Source organism: Poecile atricapillus, chromosome 14 (genome assembly GCF_030490865.1).
Source record: "Poecile atricapillus isolate bPoeAtr1 chromosome 14, bPoeAtr1.hap1, whole genome shotgun sequence".
Lineage (NCBI taxonomy): Eukaryota > Metazoa > Chordata > Aves > Passeriformes > Paridae > Poecile > Poecile atricapillus.
Window position 1 is genome coordinate 14,308,422 of NC_081262.1, and position 27,944 is coordinate 14,336,365.

The 27,944-nt window shown below is 38.7% G+C and overlaps 1 protein-coding gene across 1 annotated transcript in view; it reads left to right on the forward strand.

Annotated features, from left to right (window-relative positions):
* The window catches only part of USP22 (ubiquitin specific peptidase 22), a 92,723-nt gene that overhangs the window by 31,204 nt on the left and 33,575 nt on the right, over positions 1-27,944 (forward strand). Inside the window, exons 2-5 of the mRNA XM_058849468.1 lie at positions 901-1,033; positions 12,383-12,496; positions 13,046-13,090; positions 17,738-17,839. Coding sequence (XP_058705451.1) covers positions 901-1,033; positions 12,383-12,496; positions 13,046-13,090; positions 17,738-17,839 — 394 coding nt within the window. The remainder of the gene's footprint in view (positions 1-900; positions 1,034-12,382; positions 12,497-13,045; positions 13,091-17,737; positions 17,840-27,944) is intronic.

Consider the following 27,944-nt stretch of genomic DNA (forward strand, 5'->3'; position numbering starts at 1 on the left):
GCAAAAGACTTACTCTCAAAACTCTCTTAAGTCTCTTATTAGACAGAGTAAATTAAAAAAAAAATTATTGAAGTAGTTTAGTTTAACACTAAGACGTGGGTTTGGATTCTGTTGGCTTAGAGTGCTTCAAATATGATTGAATCAAAAAGTCTGTTTAACCTTCCAATGACTTTTTTTGGTCCTTAAGCCTCACTCGTTAAAACGTATTGCTCTCATAGACTGTCATATCAGAGGTGTGTATTTATTAATTTCCAATGAATTAAGGCAACTTTGCTCAGACCTTCCCATTCTGGGTAGTTTTAGGGAATAGTTCAGCCCATTGCTTTCAGCTCCTGGTTCAAAGCCAGTCTCAGAATGGCAAAGGCAACTTCTGTAACTCTGGATGGTATGGATTTGATATTACGCCACGGTTTTGTGGACTAATGTAGAAAAATCTAATGAGGGAATCTGGCAGAATCTTCCAGCAGAAAAATGAAATATCATACCCCCACATACTTTAATGTTCAAGTTATATTACAGCTTTTGAGTGCATCAATGAAGTTGGTGCTGTGAAAAAGCAGAGTTCTTGCTGTGGTCCCACCACCAAAACTCCTGCCTCTTCACCACTTAACCTCCCTGCTGGGCAGCTGCTTTCCCTGGGTTCTGGTGTTCACCTGAATCATGAGACCTGCTTCCTGATAGGACGTGGAAATCTGATGGACAAATGGAAAAGTTTTCTCTGTTATGTCCAGCTGGTGTTTTTTTCACATGAGGACAGAACATTTTCCCTGCTGTTCTGTGCTGCAGAACACCAGAGGCACCCAGTGAAAGGGAAGGGCGGCCGTGAGAGCTGCACCCGGTTACCTGGGCTTGGGGATGTGTTTCTGTCACTCACAATCTCTCTCTGTTTTGCTGTTTCAGGCAAAGTCGTGCATTTGTCATATGTGTGGTGCCCACCTGAACAGACTCCACTCTTGCCTCTACTGTGTCTTCTTTGGCTGTTTTACAAAGAAACATATTCACGAGCACGCGAAGACAAAGCGACACAATTTAGGTGAGTTCTCATCCCAATGGTCCTCATCATCCTCTGTGTTATCCCTGTTCGTTCCAGGCCAGTAAAGTGATATTTTCTTGTAGTTACCTCATTGGGCAGAGAGATAATTTTATTTGTGGTTTGGGTTAGTTTAGTGGCATTATTCTAAACTTGGTGCTTAAACTTCCGTTACATCACTGTTAAGTTTATCTTCACAACTTAAAATTTCCTTAGTATCTTGGTATTTATGAATTAATGTCATATATAAAAATGTGAGGAGGCAGAGTTTTGGGGTTTTTTTCCTAAGTGTTAAAAATGGTGGGTTTGATGCCTGGAACTAGAACATTTATTTCAGTAAACATTTTTTTCAGGAGGTCATGTTCACTTCTTTTCTTGCTGAGGAAAACACCCATCATTTCTATCACAAAGAAGGCTAATCAAGTAGCAATCAGAATTATTTAAACTGCTGAAGTTTGGGGGCGGGAGAGGTTTCTTCATTTTTCTCTGTTGGCTTCTTGTTTCTATTGGGGTCAGTAACCTAAGTTATACAAAAACAGTTTAATTTATATGGAGTACCTTTCCCTCAACAGTCTCAAATAATGCTGGTTTCAAGGCAAACAAATTCTTCTGTCAGCTTTGGTGCTATTACATGTTCAAAACCAAAAGCCTTTGGTTTTGTTTCAAATTACCTATTGCTCATAGTTCAGAACATATTTGAGTTACAATGCAAAATCCTGATCTATAGTCTATGTTAAAATTCTGTTTTAAAATGGACGGGTATAATTTTTCTTGAAATCAAAATACATTCTTCATGGAGTGATGCAAGAAACAGGAAAAAAAGGCATTTTTTCATCCCATAAATTTCCTCTTGACCAATATGGCCACCATTCCTAATTTTATTTATCCTAAGTGCTTTATGAAACAAACTGTCTTTATTTTCCATGAAGACAGAGAAGCTCCAGAAGGCCAACAGTGCTGTGTACTCCTGTGCTTAAGAAACGGGTGTGTAAGTTGACTATTTATGGAAAAGATGATTTAAACCAGCAGATCGTTATAGTTTCTTCCTCCATATGTGTCAAAAAAGAAAAAGATGAGGCTCAGTAGTGGTATAGTTTAAGTTTGTAAATGTCTTGAAAAACAGAATACTGGAAAATAGTACTGAAAATTCCATCATGGTATGACTGGGAGCCCTGGGACTGCTGAGCTCACAAAAGAGGCTCAGGGAACCTCATGAGCAGGTACAAATATCTGAAAGAGGGGTTAAAAAACATGTCTTGGGCTCTTTCCAGTGGTGTCCAAGAGGCAGGGAGGACAAAGTAAAATGCAGGAGGTTCTGTCTGATTATCACCTGATTGTGAGGGTCACCGAGGACTGGAGCAAGTTGTCCTGAGAGGTTGTGGAGGATCTGTCCCCAGATATAATTTGCAATCTCTGTGGACTTGGGCCTGGGGAGCCTGGATGGCTCCTGCTGGAGCAGGAGCTGGACAAGGTGACCTCAGAGGTCCCTGCCAACCTCAGCCGTTCTCTGAAAACTGAAAATACCAAACCAGCCCTGTGTAACCTCTTTAAATTGTTTTTTGCAGAGTGTGATCTCAAAGAGCTTTTTAAGTCAGTTCATTAGCTGAAATTGTTTTGGAATATTTATCAGCACAGAAGTGCAAATTATTTGAGGTAAAGTTGAAGACTTTCTGGTAAAAGAGGTGTTTGGGTGTGTATATATATATACACACAAAAACAACCTTTTGTGCTAATACAAGTTTATGGCCACACTTAAGGTTTAAAAAATACTGTGCTAAATTGAGACTGTCAACAGTATTTACCTGTTTATTTGTGGGTGCTTTGTAAACACTGGCTTTGTAAACACTGTAATATTTTTACCACTAAACTCAGCGTATATTTGGAGAACTTTTTTAAAAAGCTTTATAATCACACTCATTCTCAGCTACTGTTTGTGTGTTTGGGAAACTTAAATTCAAGTTTCTTTTTGTACAAGATAGAATTTGCTGTTGTCTGCTGTAGTGAATTAGCTTCTGTTTCCTTAAAGGAAAACCAAAACTGGATGGATGGATGGATGGATGGATGGATGGATGGATGGATGGATGGATGGATGGAGGAGGGAGATTCTTAAAGATGCTGTTGCTTAAGGACTGTTGTAGTTATTGTCCTGACACTAGACAATTAAGGCTGTGTCAGAAAAGGTACTTCCCAAAAGGAATAGCCTTCAGATAAAAAGGGCAAGAGTTAATTAAGCCAAAGCACAAAATACTTTACTGAATCATCCCCAAAAGGATTCTTCTGCAGCTAAATATAAATTACTTGGTGCACAAATACACATAATGTGAAGACTGTGCAAGTGACAGCTCGATTTCTAGTTTTGGAGATTCCTTTCTCTTTTTTTTTAATGTATGTTTTGGTGTTTAATTTCCAGCTGCATGTGAAATGAGCTTTAAAAATATTTTTGTAGTTTTACTAGTGCTTTTGGTTGCTTTTCCTGCTGTGGTTTTAGTTGGGAAAATAACATCTGATAGGCAAAAACAAGTTAAGTGCTTTGAAATTTCAAAACGAAGAGGAATTATTTTAAAGCACTTGGTGACTTTTTGCTGAGCCAACATCAGTCTCCATGGAGACAGGCAGGAGCTGCACATTTAATCACAGTTGTAAGAAATACCATGGATTTCAGCTGTAACAGCTGTCTGAGCATGGCAGGGATGTGTTTGCAGCTCTCTGCTGTGTCTTTCAGGAAGCTCCAGCATCATATTCCAGAGTGGTGTTAAATACATCCCTTGCTGTCTCTGCTTCCCTGAACCATCTAAATTAGGCACTCACAATCTGACCTTACAGTGATACCTGTGCTCTTGAATCTGCCTCCCTGTTCTCAATGTATATTAATAATGCTGTACTTAACTTAATGTATTCCTTGAATTGTGGATGTGGGTGATGGGTAGGTGAGGTAAGATCCAGCTATAGGAGTTGCTTTTTTTAATCTCTGTACTGCTCAGTCTCTCTCAGTCAATTTCCAGGACAGTCTGATATTCCCACTGGGCTCTGTGTGTCTTTTGTGAGGAGCTGTGAAATGGTGAGAGCAAAGTCCTTACTGATTTCTTCTGGGATTTTTTGTATTTTTGATCCTGTCAGATGTTTCCTTTTCCCCACCTCTAGGAACCTGAACTTTTTTTTTAACTTTTCTTACTGAAACTCTTGTATGATTCTCAGTATCATTATTGAACTTCACTTTTCCAGTCCTACTGTGTTCATTTCTGCTGACAGCCCTTTGGTGCTAATGACTCTGATTCTTAGTTAATACTTTCATGATTTCTATTTTGTGTTTCTTAATCTGCTGTTCAACACAAAGCCGATGCTCTTACTTGGGAGTTAAACTCAGGGACTCCAAAACTTCTTTTCTGATTGGTGGTACTTGTCTGCCTCTTCCATGGTTGGAGTTTCACTCATGATGCTACTGCCTATTTGCTGAGTAACTTGAAATCCTTCTGGAGCCATTTTGATTATCCTAAATGAATGTGTGCCATCAACATACTTTGTCTTCTTCCTAAATAATCCTTCCAAATCAGGTTCAGCACCTGGGGAATCTTCTGGTGGATTCTATCCTTGTAAAAATTGATGATCTCTTCCTTATCTTTTCTACAGCTGCTCAGTGAAGGAAAATACACAGTAACTTAGTCCCAGAGTAGCAGAAGCAGCAAGATGTCTGTGAGCAGTAGCTCTAAGAGAGAAGAGAGGTTGGTACTATAAAGTTCATCTCAAAACCATAGCAGTGATTAATTTATCAGTTTCCTGATTGGGACTGAAAAATCCTGGGGAGACACCAAATGAAGTTTTCTTTCTTTCTGAGTGAATTTTTCTATTACATAATGTTATTTTTCTTAACACACACACTCACTCTTAGCTGCAGAAAACCCCACTGGTATAGGGCTTAGGACACTGTTACAAATGGCAATTCTGAGTTAGACTAGTTCATTTATGGTATCAAAGCTCTGTGTAGAACTATTTATTTCAACTCCCTGCTGAGAAGCCAACTCGTGCATGTCCATGCTGTGCCTCTCTCTATTAGAGATGCACTTTTAACACCTGAGCAGTCTCTGAAACAGCACCTCTGATGCAGGTTTTGGATGAAGTCTTGATCTGCTCTGAGGCCTCATGCTGTCGTTCAGGAATTGACAGAGGTGCATTAGCAGGAGTGAGGTTCAGTGGCTTCAAGACTAAGCAAGAAATAGTTGGAAGACTGAACTATTATTCCATTTCTAGAGATGTTGGCAAACAGTTCATTATGGAGTTGGTCCTGTTAGAGTACATTCATTATTTATTAGATCACAAACTGTTACTTGAGGGACTGTTTTCTTTAAGTATATGCTGATGTAAAATTCAGTCCAATAAATACATTTGTGGTGAGAGGAACTGGGTGGGTAAGCCTGATGATAATGCTCATAGATTAAGTTGGGGATTTTTGGTACAATTGAAAAAGCTTCTACTTCCTCTAGAAAACAAATAAGTTATTTTTTTCATCTGATTCAGAGGAAACATGATAGAAAGCTCATTTCTATACTGAAGTTGGTAAAAGGGAAAAATCTAGTTATTGGTGTTAGTGCATACCTGTCTGAAATTTAATATATAGAAACAGAACACTTCTGTAAAGGGATGACAGTAAAAGCTGTTTAATTTTCATTTGAGTTGGATGATATTGACTGTAGTGTTGATTCTGCCAGTTCTTTTTTAAACAGCAAAGATTTTCATTACACCCAATGTGAAAAGGGCAATTAAAGCTGTTCCCAGCACAGTTTACTGCAGTGCTGGAGTAGCAGTTTGGTTTTTCTGTTCACATCCAGGCTCAGAAAGTTGTAGAAAACGTCATCTGGGCATTTTACCAGGCTCTTGATTATGAGTTCTAATGCTTTACTTGATGATGGTGTGGAGAAGTCTGCTGAGGAGATGAAGGTGAATAGAAAGCAGCACACAAACAGTGTTCTGTTCTGTCAGAGATGGATTGTGTCACAGGAATGTCTTTTTTGATAATATAACTGATTTTCATAGAAAAAAGGAAATGCACTGAACCTGACTTGTCTGGAGCAAGTAAAGGATTTGACATTTTGCTCCTTGGAAATTATTACTTGAGGTAGAAGTGGCAAGGATCAATATGAGAATCATGGTGCATAGCAGACAGAAAAAAGGAAAATTGATGATGAAGGAACTGAAAGCAGAGTGTGCAGGACACAGACTTAACTAGCAAAACCAGTCCTGGTTTACTGCTATTTTCTAGTAATTGAGGAGAAGGAATTTTGTCTGTGTATGAAATTCCTGGTGGTCACAAAGTTCAGAGGTGTTACTTGTACTGAGGAGGGCTAGGTAGCCCTGTGAATTAAATAACCTCAGTGACTCCAGCAGAAAAAAAATGAGGTGAAATTTGATAGGAGAAGGTACAAAATACTGTACTGACATTATTCAACATAATATCCTTGTGATGCCAACTGGAGGACCATCGATTGGAAGAGGAGGAAAAGGAGGAAAACATTTTGGATGCATAGATCAGTTGCAGGATCTGGCGTGAGCTTCCAATATTCCCGATTGCCATTAACAATATTTGCTGCTCTGGGATGTACTGTGCAAAGTATTGCAGGGAAGTCCTCATTTGCTTACGTGAGGCACATTCCAGCATGACATTCCTGGGCATTAGCTCAAGCTTGGAGCCAGACTGGGCTCGCAAGGAGGCAGCAGGAAAGTTAATTGGAACTGTCTTCTGCTGGGAGCTGCTCTGGAAGGTGCAGGTAGTGATAAGCTCCTGCCAGCCATTCCTCAAAAGCTCCTTTTAGTATCAGAAAGGACTCCTGAAGAGTTCTCTCTATACCTGGAATATTCTTACCCCTCAGAAAGCCAACTTGCTAATTTACCTGTGTTTACCTGGATGTATCTGCTTGCCTCAGACCCAGCCACAAACTTCTGTCTAGTTCTGGATCTTGCTACTGCTTCTACTGAAAACAGTGTTTTTAAAGTAAGGCTCCACTGTTGTTCAGATGAGAATATGTAGATGAGTAGAAACAGTTTGTATTACATCATGTGCAGCAGCTCAAAACATGGTGACTGTGATTTGGGGATTCTTCTACCAGATTTCTGAAAAAAAAAACTCAGCAAGTTGAAGTAAGGGAGTGTTTAACAATTTTTCTCCTTGAAACCTGAATAATATTTTGTGGGATCAAGAAGAGGTGCTGTAGCAGGAGGATTTAATTCTTCTCAGTTTTCAAAGGTTTGCTGCAGAGAGGGGAACTGTGGAAAGTTGTAGGGTCAGAGGAGGGAAGGGAGAGGACTGACAAAAGGTGGAATATATTTTATAATCGGACAGCTTAAGTATAGGAATGCTGCAGCCTCCTGTGCAGCATATTGGGGCATGCACATACATGTAGGTACTGTGTGTGTACAATCCATATATTTCTGAATGAGGTCAAGGAGCTAGAATTAATATTCCACTCATAACAACTTAACATAAAATGGTTTGACACACTGTGGTTCCTCTATATTAACAGTTAAAAGCATATTTTCTATCTAGATTCCAGAGGGATACCAGGACATTTTTTCTTCATCTTATCTTTCCTGGCTTGGATTCATATGGAGTTGTAGGATGATATTCTAAACCATCACAGAGTGTACAGCACAGAGGGCTGCCCATTTGGCTCCTGGTGTTAAGTGGTTTGCAGGGTAGTATTGGGTGCTTGCCATGTTTGGATTGCAGGCAAATCAAATTTAAACATTAAAATTCTAGATCCATATGGATCCAATAAGCATCTTGGAGAGTTCAGAGCCACAAAAACACTTCTCACCTGTTGGCTCCTGGTGTGAAAACAGAAGAAAAAGCAGCACTTAATGGAATAGTTTTATTTTTAATATTAAGAGAAGATACTCAATGTGAGAGGGAAGGATAATGCTTGACTATGGCTGTTTTTTTTAATGGGGATGAAAAGATTTTGGCAGCAGAAGGAAGTTTGGGGTTGTTTTTGGTTTGGTTTTTGGGTTTTTTTCCCCTAACTCTAAATACCTGCAGTTCTCAATGGCTGGATCGTAATTTAGCAAAAGTAGTCCCTTTTCCACCTCTTTTCCTCCCTTCTTACCAGTTTGGGAATTCTGACCTGTGGTGCAGATTCCAGGTGCCAGGAAATTGGGAGGAAGAAAATCAGATGCCTGCTTTGTGCTGATATATCAGAGACAAGATCCAGTGGAGAACTGGCTGAAGTTTAACAAATCACTTCTTGGGAACCTGAGCCAATTACCTGGAATGGGTTTAATGATTAACACTCAAAGTGAGAAATCAGGGAACATGACTTAGCTTTGGATATTGACTTAAAATGGTCCGAAAGAATTGCCAATTTAGCCTCCTTTGTTACAGAAGTTGAAGAAAATGCAGGTTTCTTGCATAGAACTCAGAGTGTGTTGATTTGAGGTTGATAATACACCAAGACTGAGTCACAGAAACTCACAATGGAATTAATTTCAGTACAGGTGAAAACTGACCTGAATTCTGAGTTGCTGCGGGACTCTACATGAGTGCACCCAGTGATCTGAGGGAGATGATACCAAAACATGATTCACAAATATCTCCTATCTGAAGAATGGTATTGAATATTATGGTGAAGTGTCCCATTCCCAGCTGTGCAAAGTCAGTTCTTTTCAACTGTATGTTTCAAAAACTGAACACCCAAGGTTTTTCACCTAGATGAGATGTGCACACTCTGGATGTGGCACACTTCCCTGCTTTTGTTGTGTTCCCATCATCTCTGGTCTCAAACATTTTCACAAGGACATCAGTGGATGTAGTTGGAAAAGTAAAGCACTTAGGCTTAAGTAAAACACTTTACTTGGCTCCCAGATGCAGTTTGAAAACTTTTTGCTGCCAGATTTAAACTTTCACCTCAGAACTGTTGTTTTTTAAAACTTTGTGTTCCTTGCACCAGTAGATAAAATTGTTGTTCCTGCATGATCTTCTGTGCTGCCTCCTTGTTTTTCCAGGCTGATAGTTTTATTTTTAAATGAAAAATAAAATGTATTTTCATTCCTTTCTTGGGTTGTAGCTTCTTATAATTTTGTATGTAAAGGGGTACGAGGAGGGGAAACTTGTTGTAATCACAGAAGGTATAAAAGCAAAGAAAAATGTTATATTCCAAGAGGTCTTTTAATTCTTAAATTGCTCTGCCTGTGATCACCAAGTAGGTATTTTGAATTCCTAAACCAGGAATCTAGATTGATCAAATTTAATAAAATGACATTGTGATTTTTTTAAATTGCTTTTGGTTCTTCCTTGTGAAAGAAAAAGGTAGATTTCTACTTAATGTATATTTTATTTTCCCAGGGTAGTAAATTCTGTATGTGTGTATTAAGCTAAAACTGAAGTTCACTGATTTCATCCCTCTGTACTTTCCTGAGAGAAGGTTTGGAGTAGTTTTAGGAAAAGCAGATCCTGGAAGGTGGGAGTAGCAGCCATTCCAGAGGAGCTCCCTAAAAGAGATGTTCATGGTGAGGAATGTGAGGCATCCTGGCAGACTTGGCAGTGGGTTAATCCAAAACACCTGGGCATTATTCCTAGGTTGGTAGTTCCCAAACTTTTTATGAATTTGAGGCCTTTTTGTTAGTTTTGTGATCCAAAATATCAGTGCAAATACCAGTGGTGAAATTTGCTGCATGTGCATTCTCATGCTTTACTATTGTGTTTTTTACAGAATTTTCTGGCCAGGTGTTACAGTTTAGTGTAGAGCTTCATGACACGTTAGTTTAAAACAAAAAAAGTTTATTCTAACAATGAGATGAAATTTGTTTCATTTCCCCCAGTCCTTTGAGGGAGAAAGGTTTGTGTGGACTTTGTCCTTTGGGTGTGGTGTAACTTCGGTCAGTGCTAAGGAATTGCTCGCTTGGGAAGTTTGTCATTAAAACTGTCCCTTCAGTGGTTCCTCTGTTCTTCTTCACCTCAAGACAACCAGCATAAGAAAGTTTAAGTATATTTCAGAGGAAAAAAATCAAATTACATTGACCTGAAACAATTAACTTCCAAGCTTTCCTAATGGACTCTGTGCCTGAGCAGCTGTGTTCTGGCTCCATGAGAAACTCTTGCCCTTCCTCCATGTTGTGGCCAGGCCTTTGTGGCCACCTTGTCACTGGTGCTTGAGATAATTTGTCCAAAACCCCTTGCAGTCATTAAAAAGACATTGGAAGTGTTGGCAAATGTACAACTGCATTGTTCCCATAAGTGTGCTGGAGAGAGGATATTTCCTCAAGAGTCCTTAATCAGGTACTGAACAATTACAGCTTTAACTCCACCAGTGTTTCTGTGAAACTTTCTGATCCTTTACACCAGAAATTCCTCCTGCTCTGAACAAGTGGTTTGTGGAAGGTGGTCTCTTGTTGGTTTAGATCTTGACACCTCTGTTTCATTGCTCAGGCATGTAAATCCAGGAAGAAAGGAAAAGTAAGGAATCCTCTGAGCACAGCTATGCCTACACATTCTGATGGTAAATTGTAACTATTAGTGCTCACAAAATCCTATTTATTCAGTATTCTGCCAGCCCTGTTCTATTATTTGGGGGTCTGTTGGTGGGATGTTGAAAGTACGTGGAGAACAATATTTGGTTTTGTGTTTTAAGACAAATACTTTGGATTTTCAACAGCTGTTTTGTAGAAAACTGTGCAGAACTGGCAATGCAATAAGTAATGGAGTAAATATTGTAGAACTCCAATGCTTTGTAAGTTATGATATACCAGCCCCCCAGCTGCATAGTGTTTTATTACTAATCCTCCACCAGAGCTCAGTCTTGTCTCCTTTTGGGATATTCTGCTAAAGGAGTTTATTCAGTCCTCTGGGCATCATGGTGAAATATTCTGGTGTTGGGACCATTACACAAGGTAATGAAAATCCTGAGTTTGTGACTTTACATGAGGTAACACAGTCTTTGTCCTTTTCACAAACTGAGTGTCGTCCAAACAGGCAAGACAGAAGAATGGAGCACATCAGCAAGATAAAAAGACTCTTTAAAAGTAATTGGGGTTTATTAAATAATAGGAAAAGTAACAAGCAACTGAAATAGTCATTGAGAAAGTGATTTTTATAACAGAGGAAGGAGGGAAAAACCTATCTTGCAACGGTCTAAAGGAGAGGGACAGCAGATTGTGAGGGGGTAGAGGCTGTGAAGGATGGAGGAGATGGGGTTAGAAAGGAACTTTACCAAAGAACCTCACCACAAGCACTGCCCCACTAACAGTGCAGCACAGAAACTTCACCTGTGTTTGCCTGCTGAGATCCATGGCAGAATTCCTGCTGCATGGCATGTGGTTTGGCTTATTGAACACTTTAGAGTAATGCAGTGCTGTTCCTCACAGGCCACCTAATGTGGTAATGGTTTCCTGTGTTTTAAACAAGTTTCCACTGCAGTAAGACTATTCTAATAATGCTAGTTATCTGGAAATAAAAGGAATTAAAAAACGAAATAGATGGAAGCTCTGCATTTGAGGGAGAAGGGTGATGTGTTTCTTCGGTGTTTGCTGGTGCAGATTGTGTTTCAGTTAGATTTGTTAGTGCCCACTGATTTTTAACTTTCCAGTGATTGTGGCTTTTTTTTGTATCTATGTACTGAAAATCAGCAGTTTACCATGATTACTTTGCACTTTTTCTATGGTATATGTTGGAGTAAACTGACATTTCTCAGCCAGGTATTCATTTTGTTTCTTGGCTTTCTTTTGCTTAAGGTTGTGCAAGAAAAATATTTTTAACATTGGTCAGTGTTCATTTGTTTGTTCTGAAAGGGTGTGTGAAATGAAAAATTGAGACAGAAGTAACCTGTGGAATAAACTACCCTGGAAAACCTTTCCCCTGGAGAAATAGCTTTGAATTTGCAGTGCTGTCTTCTGTTTGAGCCTTCATTTGGATTTCAACTAGGTGCTTTCTGATTATTTTAATGGCCTCAAAGAGAAACTGCTGAAGTCTTAGGAAAAGACAGTTCAAACTCATCACTTCTTACAGGGCTGGTTCTGTGTGCGTTGTAGTCAGTCACTGTCCTGATGCTCTTGGTAACTCAGGTGTTTGAATGGTAAATTATGGATTACAAATAGCTTGAAGGCAACTGATGCTTTGTTGTCCTGCACAGTTTTCTTGCTGTACCAGAAGCAACTGAATAACTCACACTGAAACTGGAAAAACATCTGGGTTTTTTGGGTTTTTCTCTTTTTTTTTTTTCCCCTTCCAGATTCTAAGGTACAGATTTTTCTTCTTTTGTGGACTGCTTGGAAGAAAGAATTGCCTGACTTGGAAGCCTGCTTTAAAATGCCTTCTGGTTTATGAACTCACATCTTTTTTTCCTCCTCCCCAACTTCCCTTCTGTTTTGCAGCCATAGACCTTTTGTATGGGGGTATATACTGCTTTATGTGTCAAGATTACATATACGACAAAGACATGGAACAAATTGCCAAAGAAGAACAACGAAAAGCTTGGAAATTACAAGGTTTGGTTTTCCTGCCTGAATTTCTTGTTTCTGTTTTTAATCATACCTGTCCCTCCCATTTGTTCAGTGGCAAAAAGACACTAAGGGGAAGAGTGAGCTCTTTAGAGAGAGTAGTGCAGGCCATGTTAGTTAGAGATGTTAGTTCTTGCTTTCCAGGAGTCAGACTGGGTTTAACACGTGCACCACACCTAATAGTAGCAAAAATATTTTGTTTTTAATTGCAATAAAAAATATAGAAATATGTAACATTATTCCAGCAAAATTTGCCATAATATCAAAAGTTAGATCTGTATTAGGTAGAGAATGTAACAGTCTGCTCCTTTAGGCTTATTTACATGTACAGGGCAATAAATCTGTTCCCCTCACATGAAATGCCACCCTTGTGTGTGATTTTTTTTAACTTTTTTTTTAAATAGAACATGCCAGCTTACTTACACACCTGTGCTTTCATCTTACACACACAGTATCTGTGTAGAAATATTTACACACAAATATATGTACACACATTTGTTTTATTCAGTTTGCTTTCCCTAATTTTTTCTTTTTTAGCCTTCACCCCAACAGTGGTTTCTCACTACCAGTGTACAATGACAGGTAAGAGGCGTGGGCTGGCGACGCACCTCACTAACAAGCGTCCCTTTGCTGATTATCCTGCCATTTTAGACATAAATCACAGTTAAGAATGCCAGTTTTATCGTGCAAATCGTTTTCCTCTTGTTTGGATATGTTCCAATGATTGAATAATTGCAGCAGACTTGATTTCATATGCCCTTTCCTTGATAGAATTCCTCCAAAACTTTACTCTTTTTTGTTTTTGTTTTTGTTTGGAAAGGAAATATCATTTATTCTAAGCTGAGTAGTTTGTAAGCATCAGTTTTAAAAGCTTGTCATCTTCCATTTCCAGTGGCCTCTGGGGGGTATGTTTTCTTAAAGTGGGAAAGTCTGTATTTGAAGACAGATGACTTCTGTCTAGTAATGTCTCTTCCGGAATCCATGGCATCCTGTTTCAATGTGACAGTCTTAGTCAGGGCTGATATGACTTCAAACCATTCTTAACCTCATTTCCAATTTTAAAAATAGCAGCTAACATCGTATTAACGAGAGCTTTTCTGCTGGCTCAAAAGATAGCTGCATTCACTTAGTTCCTACTACAGATCCCAGTCTGCTTCCTGCTTGTTCCCTGTTTGAGGGAAGGGAGTCAGAGGAAAGAAGGATTGTGAGTCCTAGAACAATAAATACATCTTAAAATGTTGCAGCACAAAGCACTGGTTTTCAAAGCAAGACAAAATGGGAATATGTTTAAAAACCTTTCATTCAAGCTCTGTACCTCTTTTGGAAGCTCCTTCAGTCTGTGTTTGGGGCACCAAATTAATCATCTGCAACAGCATAACAGATCTACATTATGCTATGGAAGAGGAAACCTCCCCCAGTTCCTTGCTTTTAAATATGCAGGTTTAAAGAGTAATTTCTCAGTAATGTTGTTCTTATCGATTGATAGATTTGTGCCTTGTGGACTGAGATGCAGCCACTTTGTCCTTCCTTGGACATCAGCCTGCTGTAGTTTATATTGCAGGGAGTTACAGCTACAAGATTGTTCCTCTGGTCATCTTGGACCACAGAGTTATGCAGAGAAGGTTGAAGATTCACCCAGAGGAACAGCCAGGCAGGAAGCTTCTGTGCTGATTAACTGACTAATGAATGGCACATTAAATATGTATACACAAATGCATATTTGTATGAATATGCACATTGCATCTTCTGTCCCTGGAGAACTAATCTGTAGTGACCAGTGAAGACAGAAAATCAAGGAATAGACAACAAGACTTTAAATTACTGGAGTCTGCAATGTAGACTTTTTTTTTCTTTAAAGTCATGGCATAGGTTCTTTTTTATGTCTTATTATGAATCCATGTGTTTCCTCAAAAATTAATCTAAGGAAAGAGAAATGTACATGGGAGGAATAATGGAGAATTATGTCAGATTTTTTCCTTCTCTCTCCATTGTTCCAATCCATGTGCTCCCTCCTTCTTGTTATGTGAAAGATCCCTTCTTGCTCCAAACTGAATGTCAAGAGGAGCACAACCCCCAAACTCGGTGTCTTGGATTTATGTTGCTACCACAGAGTTAATTTACCTCAGATCTTGTTGCCAACTCAAAGAACTTCAGAAGTGAATCCAATCTGCAGAAACTGATTGGCTTAAAAACTGAAGGGTAAATGCAGTATATTTTCAAATTGCTCTCCACAGTGCTTGAAGTGTGTTAGTTTATACTTTAATAGATGCTCACATAACAACATGATGCCTGGAGAAAAAAAAAAAAAACAACTTTAAGAAAACCCCCAAATCATGAGATTCATTTCATACTCCTGTAGTATTAACTCCCAGTGTGCTGAGTTCCCCAGTCCAGCTGTAGTTCAGGGTTATCTGATGTAACTCTGAAAAAGTCGCAACTTGGCCAGTAATTTTTCCTTGGGTATTGAATATTAATAACAGGGGAGGTGAGAATACACAGAGCCCTTTGTTTTAATTAATGTTTGAAGTTTTGGGAGGGGAAAAATTGGAATTTGCTGAAGTTTAGCAAAGTAAACAATGACTGAAAAATTGTGACTGTTATAAACTAGAGCCTTCAATGCCTTTGCCTTCACTCACCCTTATGCCCCATATGAATTCTCTGAGAAATGCCAATTTGAGTATTTCACCCAATAAAATAGTTTCTTAGATGGAGATTTCACATGCTGACTTGAATGTCTGACTATTTTAATGCAGCATTTTAAAAATGACTAATTTTCACTTCTCTAACATTAATTTCTTTTAATTGTAAATGGTGACCTATGCATGGTTTGCAAATCTTTGTTTAAGGTAGTTTATATTGGAGTTTTTGGCATGCTTGTGAGTGTTATTAGACCTCTTTATTAAACCTCTTTCCTTCTTTGTCTCTTGGTTGTTTTTTTTGTTGTTTTGAATTTTTAAACATCCAACCATTCCTAATAAATGGCTCTGCCTTTTCCAAATTTTCAAGAGTAATATAACCTCAACATTCCTGCTAAGTTATATAGCTGGAACAGAACACATTTTAATTTCTGTGTCTGACTTAACTTGTGCTCCTTCTAATGAAAGGCTTCTGCAAGAATGTTTTCTGTCTGGTTTGCTCTGTTTGTGGCATTAATTGCACATTTTTTTTGTTTTCTTTCATTTCTTTTTAATTGAACAAATATTTGATTCATCCAGAGTCCTTGAAAGTAATCCAGTCTGTCATGTTTAACCTTACTTAGAGTTGCTCTTGTGACATGCTTTGGTCCCCATCCTCTCCAGCATTTAAACTATATAATTATATATAGATATATATAAATATATATGAATAGTGCTGCTGATATACATGGAGCTATTGCATGCCTAAAGTGCACATGTGTTTCCAGGTATGAATTTTGTTGTATTTGACTTAAACCAGGATTTAAACATATCCAAGGTGGTATTTTTAAATTATTATCAGGGTTCATCATGCTGATTTGACTGGCTGTGTTTGGCCATGTTTTAACTGCAGTGAACCCAAACACAGGAATTTACAGCTGCACAATGCAATTGCTGGTACTAACACTGTGTTACCAATGAATTTATATAAATTCCTAAGGGAGCATTACAAATATGACCAGGGTTGCTGGAGACATCTAATGCCAAACCTGTTGGAAGCCAATGTTCCATCCTCTGTGAAGTGTCCATCTGTGCGTCTCCAAAGGGTCTCTGCAGACGTGCAGTGTGTCCAAAGCATTGCAGCTGTGTTATCTCATCAGTCTCAGTCATTCCCTGCCTTTTCTGTTTTCCTGGGTGTGTAGCTTGATGCTGAACCTTGGATAAAGGAAAGGGATTCTGGTATTGTTCCTTAAGCTCCTTCCATAATCTGTTGTTGAATCAAATAAAGTGAGAGATGGGTATATTTGTGTAAATAAGAATTCTCTAGTCCTTGAGAATCAAAAAATCAGACCTTCTATTCCTAGAACCTGGAGGGTCAGTAGTAACTATGAATTGAACAGTTTTGGGAGGGTAGCTTCTGACAAGCATAGCTATTTCTGAAAATGAAGATCAAAGAGCTATTAAAATTTAATGTATATTATGCAGAATGTGTAAGCCTCCAGCTATATTTTTCTACTATCCTTTTCATATGTATGATTTATAATTTATTTTCTGTAGCAAAGCGTTGCTTCTGCTCCATGCATTCTGTGAAAAATAACTCTTAATTGACTTTAATTCTCAGTTTTAGAATAGACTGCTTGCCATCTTATAATTCTTTATTTTTAATGCCGAGATGCCTTTGTGGTTCACAATAATTGACCTTGCACAGCAATTTCTGTGCTACACAGAAAGCTGCAGCAGTATTGAGCTGGTCAGCACGTGAGTCTTCACTGTTGTATTTTTCTCATATCAGGTTTACACTGAACACAGCTCTGTGCTGATTTCAAATCTGGTCTCCATACTACTGACCTGACTCATTTCTACTGCACTTTCCTTTGAGCAAAAGAAATCTACTGGAAATGCAATGTTAGTGTTCAAAGAGAATAATGACAGATTTTAGCTCGTGAGGAAGGGTAGTTTGATGTTTGGAGAGTTCTGGCTGGTTGGTGGAGGGAGGGTGGTGTTTAAACCTACTACTAATTTAATTTTTAGATAACATTAGATATGTCAGCAAAGTGAATGTCAAAAATTAAAACTGTCTAATGGTACAAGGAGAGGTCATTCTATGTAATGGCATATCCTAAGACATGTTGCAACTATTTAGTATATTGAATTATTAAATTCTGCTGTTCTCTAAAGATTATCTGTCCATTAGGTTGGGTCAGTTTAGATTTATTTAATAACTTGTCAAGCTCATCGATGCTGATTCTGTCATTTAACCTCCTCTGAGCACAAAGAAATGGTTTTTTGTGTATTAGCAAGTTTATTCTTGTGCTGGAATTTATTTTTTTAACTGAAAGGAGGATTATAATCCAATAATGGAAAGTTTATTGGCCTATCTGTTCTTTATAAGTAAAGAAGTACCTTTCTTTTCTTATGTTAGTTCTTGGTTGGAAAATTTGGTGATACCTTTCCAAACCATATTTTTTGAGAAGGGTAAAAAGCAATCAGTGCCCTGAAGTTGTGCATAAATTGAATCTAACCTAATGGACAGCAAGTTGAAAGTTTTGATGTGAACAGAATTTTTAATCCTTTTACTAAAGAACTTCCTGAAACTTTGTTTTCATCTGCTTAGGCATTGGAGAGAAGTATTCAACATGGGAGCCGACCAAGAGAGAGTTAGAATTGCTACGACACAACCCCAAGCGAAGAAAAATAACCACAAACTGCACCATAGGTGAGTTCCAGAAATCTTTTCTGGAGTTAAATTGTCACTGATTGTATGTTCAAAATTCTGTGTTGTTTTTTCATTGGTAATTGTAGTGGATTTTTGTAAGCTTTAGAAGAACAAAATCAGTTTATTTTACACTACCTTTTTCTCTCTGTGGAAGGATCTGCACTCTGTCAGTGCAGGTACTGCTGATGATTGAGCTGTGTAAAAATGTGTAACAAAACACAGTCCTTTTTTTTGACAATATGTTTGTAATGAGAAGTCACTGAATGATCTGAACACAGCCTTCATCAGAGATCCCGTGCAGTGATGTGAAGGGAAATCCTGTAGTTGGTGCATCCTTAACCAAAGCAGTCTATTGGTAAATCTGGTTTTAGCAGAAGCAGCACATTCCTACTTCGTGTTTTACACTCTAAATGGGATATCTTCAGTTTCATATGAGCTCTGAAAAGTGATTTTATTTCTCCAGTGGTGTCAAATAGCAGGTTTGAGATGCATCTCAAAGGTTTAATGCTTAAGAGTTCAGTGGTCTGGAGCAAAGAATTCTCTGAAGTGTATGCATCTGCTTCTGGCTGGACAGTATTGGGGTAAAGGTAATAAAAATTAATAGTTCTTCCAATTTTTTCCCTGCTGTTTTTAGATTGGGGTAGCAGGGGGTTAAAATTAGCTCCCTGACAAGCTCTAATTAAGATTATTAGGCATTTTCCTACACTGTTAAATGCACAGTAACATTTTAAAGGTGAAGGTTGGAAATAATGGTTAATGGTACAAGATTGTTAATCGTAAAAGGTTGGAGGCATAGCCATAGACATTGCAAGTAGGAAGCTGTTTGAATTTTTTCCACAGTTTTAAAGCTCTGTACTGTTTCATGGAACATGTCACGCTTTCAGCACGTTTGTATTTGTCAAAATATACTGAACATACTTTCTAAAGCTTTGTAAAGTCATGTTTCTAATACAGTAAGTCATTTAATCCGAAGTATGTGTATGTTTATTTGGAAAAAATAGACTGAGAAGCACTGAGTAAGTTGAAAATGTATATAAAATGCTAATTCTAAAGAAAGGACCTATGTTTTTGCAGTCATGGGACAGGGAGGACAGTTGGAAAAACATCTGGACTTTGGAAACTTCAAGCAGCCTAGGAAAAATGAACTAAGCAAAGATTGCTTGCATCATGTTCACATTGGGATTTGTGTTCTGACAAACTCCAGTATATTTTGTAAAGAACGTTACAAATTACTAAAGATAATAGAGCTGGAGAGGGGAGAAGAAGTTTGATAGAATTTTGAAGGTTACCGTGACCTTTGTGAAGAATTGAAACACATTTCAGTGTTTCCCTTTCCAATCAGAAGGAATGCTCTGCTTGCTCTTGGAGGATTTTAAATCTTTCAGGCTGTTTAAAAAGACCATGTCTGGTTGCGTGAAATCTCATCTGCGGCTGCCTGGGCGGGGGAGCTCCAGGAACACGGGGACAAGGGAGTGACTGATCTCTTCACTTCTGCAGGCCTGCTTTTAAGAGTTCTCCTACTGAGCCCTGGAGCTGCCTGTGTGCTGAGATTTAGAAAGAAAAGAAAAAAAATCAAAGCACCCAGGAACCATAATGCAGTTTTGAGCTGCAGTTAAAAGCAGAAGACTTGCTTTCTTTCACAAAAATGCATTGGGGGTTTAGCTCAAGGAAGAAAAGACCTGCCATTGTCCTTGAGCCTTTTCTCTCCACCTAACCTGGTGCTAAATATAAATCTGCTTCAGAGTCTTTTTGCCTTCCCTCCCCTCACTTTGACTTGTCTATTTGCAGTTTCAGATCAGTGGAGAGCCTATTTGCAGACTGAAATGCTGCTGTAGCTGGACCTTCTCATTTCTTTTTCTAATACTCAATTCTTTTTACATCAGGTTTTTATCAATCCCATAGCAGATATTAGTGAATCCAGTTTATCTTCTGAGGTAGGTAAATGGCTCAGAGAATAGGCATGATGTCCAGTTTTATTGGTTCTGGAAATGAAAATGATGCTGATAACCATCTCTGATAGGCACTGCACATCTGTTGAGCACTTCTGTTTACACAAGAGTCTGTTAAAACATAACCAGCTGCCTTTTATGCATAAAATGCTCTTTTCAAAGCTGTTTTAAGAGGAAGGCCAGGGGGAGGTTTGTGGCTTTCTATCCTACCCCCAGAAATCCACGGACATCACTTGGGAGTGGAACATTTCACTGCTCTGTCGTAACCTGGAATGGTGGTTATGCCAACACTTGTTTCAGCATTTGTGTAAGACAAGTGTATCAGTGTTATAACTAAAATACATGGGACAACACTGAAATCTGGGCAGGCGTGGCCTTGAAAGGATGTACATAACTTGTATTATGTGAATACAAGTATTATTATATTAAGTATTATTATATTAATTATTTATATTATTTATATTATATTAATTATTTATATTATTTATATTATATTATTATATTATTAAGTATTATTATATTAAGTATTATTATTATGTGAATTATGTGAAGGTTTTGCATATGATTTTGAGCCCTGACAATAAAATACATTAAATTTGATGTTCTTTGTATCTAAAACACACTGAGGTGGTACAATATGTTTGTTGCAGTTGCCAGTCACATCTGTATTATGTGCATGACACTCATTTAGGTGGATGTTTACTCTATGGCTGAACATTCTGGGAACATGAAGGGAATTTTTTTATCCCAGATTTGTAGCAATCTCATGGTGCTTCTCAAAACAGCTGGATGTGTCTGCTGCTTTTTGAGCTGTTTGAACTTTTGTACAGCTGCAGGATCTTTTGTCTTTGATCAGCACCATGAATTAAAACTGAAGAATATTCAGACATGAGATGAATATCTTATAATGGAGACTTGAACTGGTGGTTCACTAGAGGAAATAATGTACAAAACTCACAGCTTTTGATTTTTCTACTTGATTGACAATTTGAAACCCATTGAAGAAGGAACTTCTTGTTCACATCTTCAGAAAAATGAGGAAAAAATCTTAACAGAAATCCATACATTTTCCTTGATTTTCTTTAAAATGCTGTGTGTTTCCATCTCATAGATAATTTTTCCAGCTAGCAAGTAGTGCAGGTAACTTGACTTGAATCTCTATTTTGCCATTGAGCAAATTGCTCCTGAAATGAGAACTCAAACTGGGCACTGCTGTAGGCTTTGGGAACTGTGCTGATTCCTCTTTGGGATGTACAGGGTTGTTCCCAATGTTGCACATAAGCACCTTCAAAGTGACTTGGAACACACTGTTAGCGAAGTGGAAACTTTGAGTTTTCTTACAGGCAAAAAGCCATGATGAGAAAATCTTGCAGTGTGGATTTTATGTGGGACATTGCATGTTCTGGTGTCCTGAGTTGACATTTTCATGGAGCTTCTGTATTTCAGGAGATTCAGGAGGAATGTCACGTCCACTCAGACCGTAAATGTGCTCTGTGGAAGCACTGTCAGCTCAAGACATTCTCAGACCTTGTTCTACTTCAGACACTTGTATGCTGATTTTTTTCGTAGTGTTGCCACAGCTTTTTCCACAGATCAGGCTGAAGGGATGGCGTATTGTGGGGAATATAGAAATTTCCCAAGTTGTTTAACATTGCTCTCAGCAGCAGGACTGAGTAGTGTCCTGGACTATTCAATAGTTGTAGAAATGTTTGTCTTGATTTTGGGTTGAAACTGATGTTTGGCATCCCATAAACACAAAAACTTTTACATGGAAAAATTAGATAAGACTTAACAGCTAATTAATTAGATTCCAACATTGTCAAAGAAAAAAATTAATTTTTTCAGTCTCTTCTTGTCTGTAAAGTGGCCTCCCTCTGCAAGGGAGGGAAGGGACAAAGCTCCACATTCACAAGCAAATTATTTGTTAGGGGGTTGAACTAGAAGTGATACAATATCTTTTGGGAACTATTTTCCAAGCTCATCTTGCTCTGCTGTCATTAATACCCCCAGCAGATCCATTCTCCTGAGCATATGAAATATTAGCTTGGGATCAGCTGCTCTCTGATTAGCATGTGAAGTGACTTTGTGGCTAAAGATGGGTGTATTAACAATAGGAAGAATTAGAGTCCCAATGCACATGGGTAATTAGCAGGAGCCACCCGGGATTCCCATTTGCAGTGTTGCAAAAAGGCAGAGGGGAGACAAACCTTTCCAGGAGACTGAGCAAATCCTCTTCACCAGAAGTGATGGGATGGAGAAGTGGCAAAACCAAAACTGCCTGGGAGTAGCCGGTGGGTTCTGCAGCTGCAGTGCTGAGCAGCCTGATGGGCCAGAGAGCAGCATGAGTGGAATAAATATTGCAGCAGAACTCCCGTGTGAAGGTTGCAAGGAAAGAGGAACAGTGACCTGGAAAATATTTCTGGTTCTCTACACAAGCTACCAGAAGCATTTTTGCCTCTCTAACTTGGATGTGTTGAAGGCTGCATTAGTACTTGGATGTTTTTTGTGTATATACCAGCACTTCGGTGTGCTTTTTCTCGTTGGATGGTACTTAAGGTAGCTGAAGTGGAAAAGTGGAATGAAAAATATGGTTTGGTATACCACCATTTTTAGCTGTGGCTTTAAATTACTGATTTGTAAGCAGTAATACTTTGATATTTGAAGTTATGACTGCACAAAGTGCATCCTGAATAGAAATCTCTGGTTCTTAAATTCTTTTAGATTTGCTGCGTGATGAAGGAAAGGAAAACCATATTTAAGACTACTCAGGTGAATGTTTCCTCTTTGGCTTTATTTGTATTAATTTCATTATTAAAATTATTTTCTTGAAGAAAAATTGTTTCTTAAAATTGGTAAAATAAAAAATGATACCTTCATATCAATAGGGAGAGCTTTCTGTTCCTGTTTGACTTTGTCACGAGCTTAGCATGTCTGACCATTGGACCCAGTTGTGTAATACATTTCTTAGGTCTAAAATTGATAAAGATGATCCTAAAAATAAATGTAAAAAGCCCTTTCTTCTCCAAGCTCACAGGAAATTCTAAAAAAATTGGAGGGATGTGACTATTTCAAGAATTCTAAAACCCAAATAGTGATTTACTCTCTGAGGTTTGTAGAGCTGTACTTTCAGAAAGTCTCATTAGACTTCCTAAACTTAGCTCTTTATCAATATAAAATAAAAGCTTTCCTCTGCAAAAGGCTTTGTGAGGAGAAATTCCAGATTGGATGCTTCAGTTGCATTTTTGTGTATGGACTGTCTGGGAACTTGTCACCTGGTTTTCCAAAGCCTGGTGCCAGAAAGCAGTTTGCATCACTGCAGTAATGTCACTGTGTATTGTTTATCTGCACAGCTGTTGATTGAGTTATCTGTGATTTAATTGTTCCTGGGTAAGATTAGGAACAACTGAGTTATCAGTGAAATCCCCCCAGCATTTTCCTGCTTGGAGTGAGCAGACTTTTGTTGTAACTTTCGTTAGACAAAAATCAGTCAGCATCTGAAGAGTTGACTGATGAACAGCACTTCCTCAGAATGCCCTGTTGCTACCAGGCCAGCTCCAATGAAGAATGAGGAGTGTTCTGATCTTGTTACCTCAAGATTTGTGTGAATTTTAGACCCTCTTTCAGGAAGATCAGGAGCTGATGTCACTCAGTGTATGAGCTGTCGATGTTTTCATTTCACGTCAGCTAAAACCCCTGCAGACTTTACAAAGTTAAAACTATTTGTATGTGAAATCAGCAGATTGCAGTTGAGGTTGAATTTTTCTGTAATCCTGTTTTGGAAAATTGCCGTTCCTATTACTTGCATAGAAAATACTTTAATTTTGTAACTCTAGGTGGCTCTTTGAGATTGGAGGCAAAGGAAGATACTCTATATATGTTTGCACAGTAGGAAGTTCCTTAGAAGAAAAGGTTCTTGATCCAGGGCTTGGATCATGTTTCAGACTTCTAACAAAAACCCGATTTTCCTGCTCTGGACTTTTTAGAAGTAGATCCATGGTTGTTACTGATCCAGACACATTATTTTTAGTTTAAAGACAGTATTTCAATTTGATTTTCTTAAATTGTGCTCTGCACTTCTTCAGGTGAAACTTCATCACTTAAATCCAACTGGATAAAAGTACCAAAAAAATTCCTTTTTTCCCTCCCACATATATGCTGATTTCAAGTGTAAAATGCTTGCTGACTCGATTATTTGTCTTACCTCTTTCTTTAATGGTAGTTAATTTTTTTCTTGTGCTGTGTTTTCTTCACTAAGTCACTCTATAACTTCAGTATGCAGTCAAAGCAATAGCCTTTCGATAAAAAATGCAGTCGGTGACAGTGACTTGGTCATCTGTTTGAATGGGATTTTATGGAAATCTGAATTTTCTTATCAAGGAAAACCCAACAGCAGTACTTAGCCAGAATCTAATTAGGGCCTTCTGAACAAGATACCTTATTTAGAGGAGGTATTTGTTGTTACAGATAAGGAAGTTGAGAATTAGCCCATGGAGCTGCAGAGGTTATAGACAAGTGCCTGTTGCCTTCTCATGGGCAGAGATGTGTCCTTAGCATGAGAAGGTTCTTTTTCTTGTTTGAAAAATCATAGAATCACAGAATGGGTTGGGTTGGAAGGGACCTTAAAGCTCATCCAGTTTCACTTCCTGCCATGGAATTTTGGACGTTCCACTATCCCAGGTTGCTCCAAACCCCATCCAACCTGTCCTTGGACGCTTCCAGGGACGGGACATCCATAGATCTCTCTGGCCAACAATCTGAAATAAACCTTGATTTACCACTGTATTTTCACCTGATTAACTTGCTGTCAGCACAGCAAGAGTGGCGTTTTCAACAAGGCCAGTCATCCCCATCTCAGTTTTGTTCTTTTGTGGATTGCTTTTGGATTATATTTACTCTGACCTTCCATTCTGCTCTTTCCTGTCTGCTTCCAGACTTGGCTTTGTGTGGCCAGAAGGTAGATACAGTATATACTGAAAGCAGGAATATGCATAAACAGCATGTGGCATGGTTTGTGTGTTGTGGATTGTTGGATGAGCTCTGTGCCAGTTCATCAACAATAATTTGTGCATATTAATATATTTGGATGCATTTAATTTCATTGGCGCTTATCCTTCTCCTTAAGTTATTAATTTGTGAAATCTGTTTGGAAGAAGGGTAAAAACTTGTAGGCAGCATATGGTGTGATATTGGGGGGAAAGGACGGCTGCGGGTGTGAATTTTATTTTGTCAGTTTGGTGGGAGTACCTCTTGTTCTTTACGGGTGCCATCTGCACAGGGCTCTCTCTGCAAGGCTTGTGCTCTGTGCAGAGCACACAAGAGCTTGCTGAGCTTTTAACTTTGGCTGCTTTGGGGGAGGGCAAAGAGAATATTTTATTCTGTGCCACCTTTTGAAGTGTTTTGTTTTGTATAAAGGCTTTCTTTTTCCAGAGGAAAACACTTGAAGGGTCTACAGCTTAACTGGCTGTCAAAGGACGGTGTCATAAAGCTCTGGATTCATCATTCAGGCGTTTTCACAAACATATTTCCTGTTCTTTGCCTGCTACTGTTACTTTTTGATGCTAGATGTCTTCTGTCTATTCTCCTTGACCTTCCAGCAATTATGAAGATAATAATTATTTTCATGCTCTGGTTCTTAGGAAGTTCAATGTCTTGAACTTTATAAAGTCTGTGAGACAGGGCAGCTCCTGATTGCTTTGAGAGCTCCTCCATAGCTTTATTCAACTTTAAATTTGTTGAGCTTTGTATATCTGAGTATACAGTGAGCACCACAGTTGAGAAGTCTCTTGGCTTCTGTAGTAAACCAAGGCATTTTGTGCAATGCATATACTTAAATGTGACATTTTGTGTTGTACTTTCTGTTTTTCTGGAATAGGTGCCTTTTTGTTTCTGAAGCTCTTGTTGTGACATGCTGCCACATCTCTAGTGGAATGTGTCCCTGCTCATGGCAGGGGGCTGGAATTAGGAGATCTTCAGGCTCCCTTCCAACCCAAACCATTCCAAGATTCTATGATTCTGTCTTTCCCCTCCAGCCAATTGATACTCATATTTTACAGGGATCAGATAATGCTTTGATATTTAGTAATAGGTTTGATTATGTGGTTATTCCCAGTGACATGCATGAAAGATGTTTTCTTCTCTTGTGTGTACATTCCCCAATGTTTGCTCAGTGCTCAGAGATCCTGACAGAGATTGGATCAGGTTGAAGCACAACAGGAAAAATTTGTTCAGTGGGTCTTGATATGCCAGGACAGGAATTCAGAGAAGTTTGGTTCAAGTTCTGCTGCAGAACTTGATGTCTTTTTCAACTTTCTTCATTTCAGTTGAGAGAATCAAACAGAGAAATGGTTGCTGTGGATGATTCCATGCTGTGTAGGTTTCTGGGTTTGAGAACATGCTGCATTGGTTTCTTCCTTACACCTGAGAGAGAAAAACAATTTCACAATGCAGATGGTCAATAAAAATGCTGAAATACAAAATTACAGATACAAAACTGACATTTCCCATGGCTTTGAAAGGAAAAAAAAAAAGGCCTTTATTTGCAGAGTGCTCCTAGGTCCTCATCTTGTGAGAAGACTTACCAAAAGGTTCCAAACTACTCTTGCACAAGGCAGAGATCCCTTCCTTTAACTCCCCCTTTCCTCTCTCCCACATTTACTTTAAACTTAAGCTTGCTGTGGGAGACAGTAAATTCATACAGATAGAGAAAACCAGTGATAACCCAGTATCATGGACAAATTGTCTCCTCCCTCATTTTAGGAGCTTTTGTAAAGCTGTTGCTGTTTGCAGTATTATATTTATTCTAACTCAGAAACCCTAGCACTAGGGGAGCTTATCTATAGGTTTTATTGTATGTGTGTCTTCCACATTAATGTTGTTGCAGTTCTTAGACTCTGACTTACTTTGTTTACAAAGATGAGACAGGAACACTTCAGAATACACAAGGCATTAGGGAATATGGCAGTCTCATCATTGAAGAGATTTAAGAACAATTCAGAGAAACGTTTGTCAGGAATACTACAGGTACTGTTAATTCTGCATTGAGGTATAGGGACAGATCAGGTGACAGCTCAAGAACTTCTACAGCTGTTTCCTGTGATTTTAGTGGAATATTCAATCTACTTTTCAGTGGTTTGGTCAAAAGCCCTCACTTTATTTTGTTTTGGAAACACGTTTCTTAATTTAAATTCAGAGGGAAGAGATACTTGCAGTCCCTTGTCTTGCTTGAAACAGCTCCTCTATTTACACAGGCCATATGAAAAATTAACCTTAAGGGGTTTGTTTGTTTGTATTGCCAGATATTTTAGGAATGCTGACTCATTTTACCAAGCTGAGGGTGTACACACAGGAGCCAATTGCCACCAAATCAGAAGGAGGAGAATGTAAAGGACATCAAGTGCTCCTGCCCTGTCTGTGTGCTTGGTCTTAATCTGGGCATGCAGCCACTGTGAAGTAGTGACAGGCTGTAACCTCACAGCCCACACCATTCAAGGAGATCACTTGCCTTGTGTGCTGTGCTCTAAGCCTGGAGAAACAGGAATAAAAACAATCTTAACTGATCAGTGCCCCCCCAGAGAATCAGGAACACCGTGCTAGCACACTGCTGAATGCACACAGCAACCCCAGGAAATGAAATCACAGGGAGTGTGCCCTAAGGCAGGGAACAGGAACTTGTCTGGGCAATGGAAAGGCTCCTGTTCTGGCATCACCAGTTTGGGAATTGGCTCAAAGATATACATGTTGGAAGTAGAGTATAGAGAGTGCTTTGTGTGTCTGGCACACTGTGCACGCTCAGGAGTCATTTCTGGCTCGCAGGTTTCATCTATGCAATAATAATATAAAATGATACACTTTGTGTTGGGTCATGCTCTTGATAACTTGTTTGATGTGTTTGCTCCAACGATGTCACTTGACCTTAGATTCTTCCAGCAATATGTGTTGGAGTAGGATGTGTGGAAAGGCCAAGCTGTTGCTCTGGGGAGGGATCTGTAGTAAAGCCATCTTTGGAAGTCACTGCTTAGAGATGTCATTTTCCTCCTAAATCTTGCAAAGGCCAACCTTTCTTGAATCTCATCTCCATTTGTTGCTGGTTATTTCTATGTCAGTGCTAGAAATTCTTTGTTTAAATAAGCAACAAACACGTATCTCATCTGCTGAAC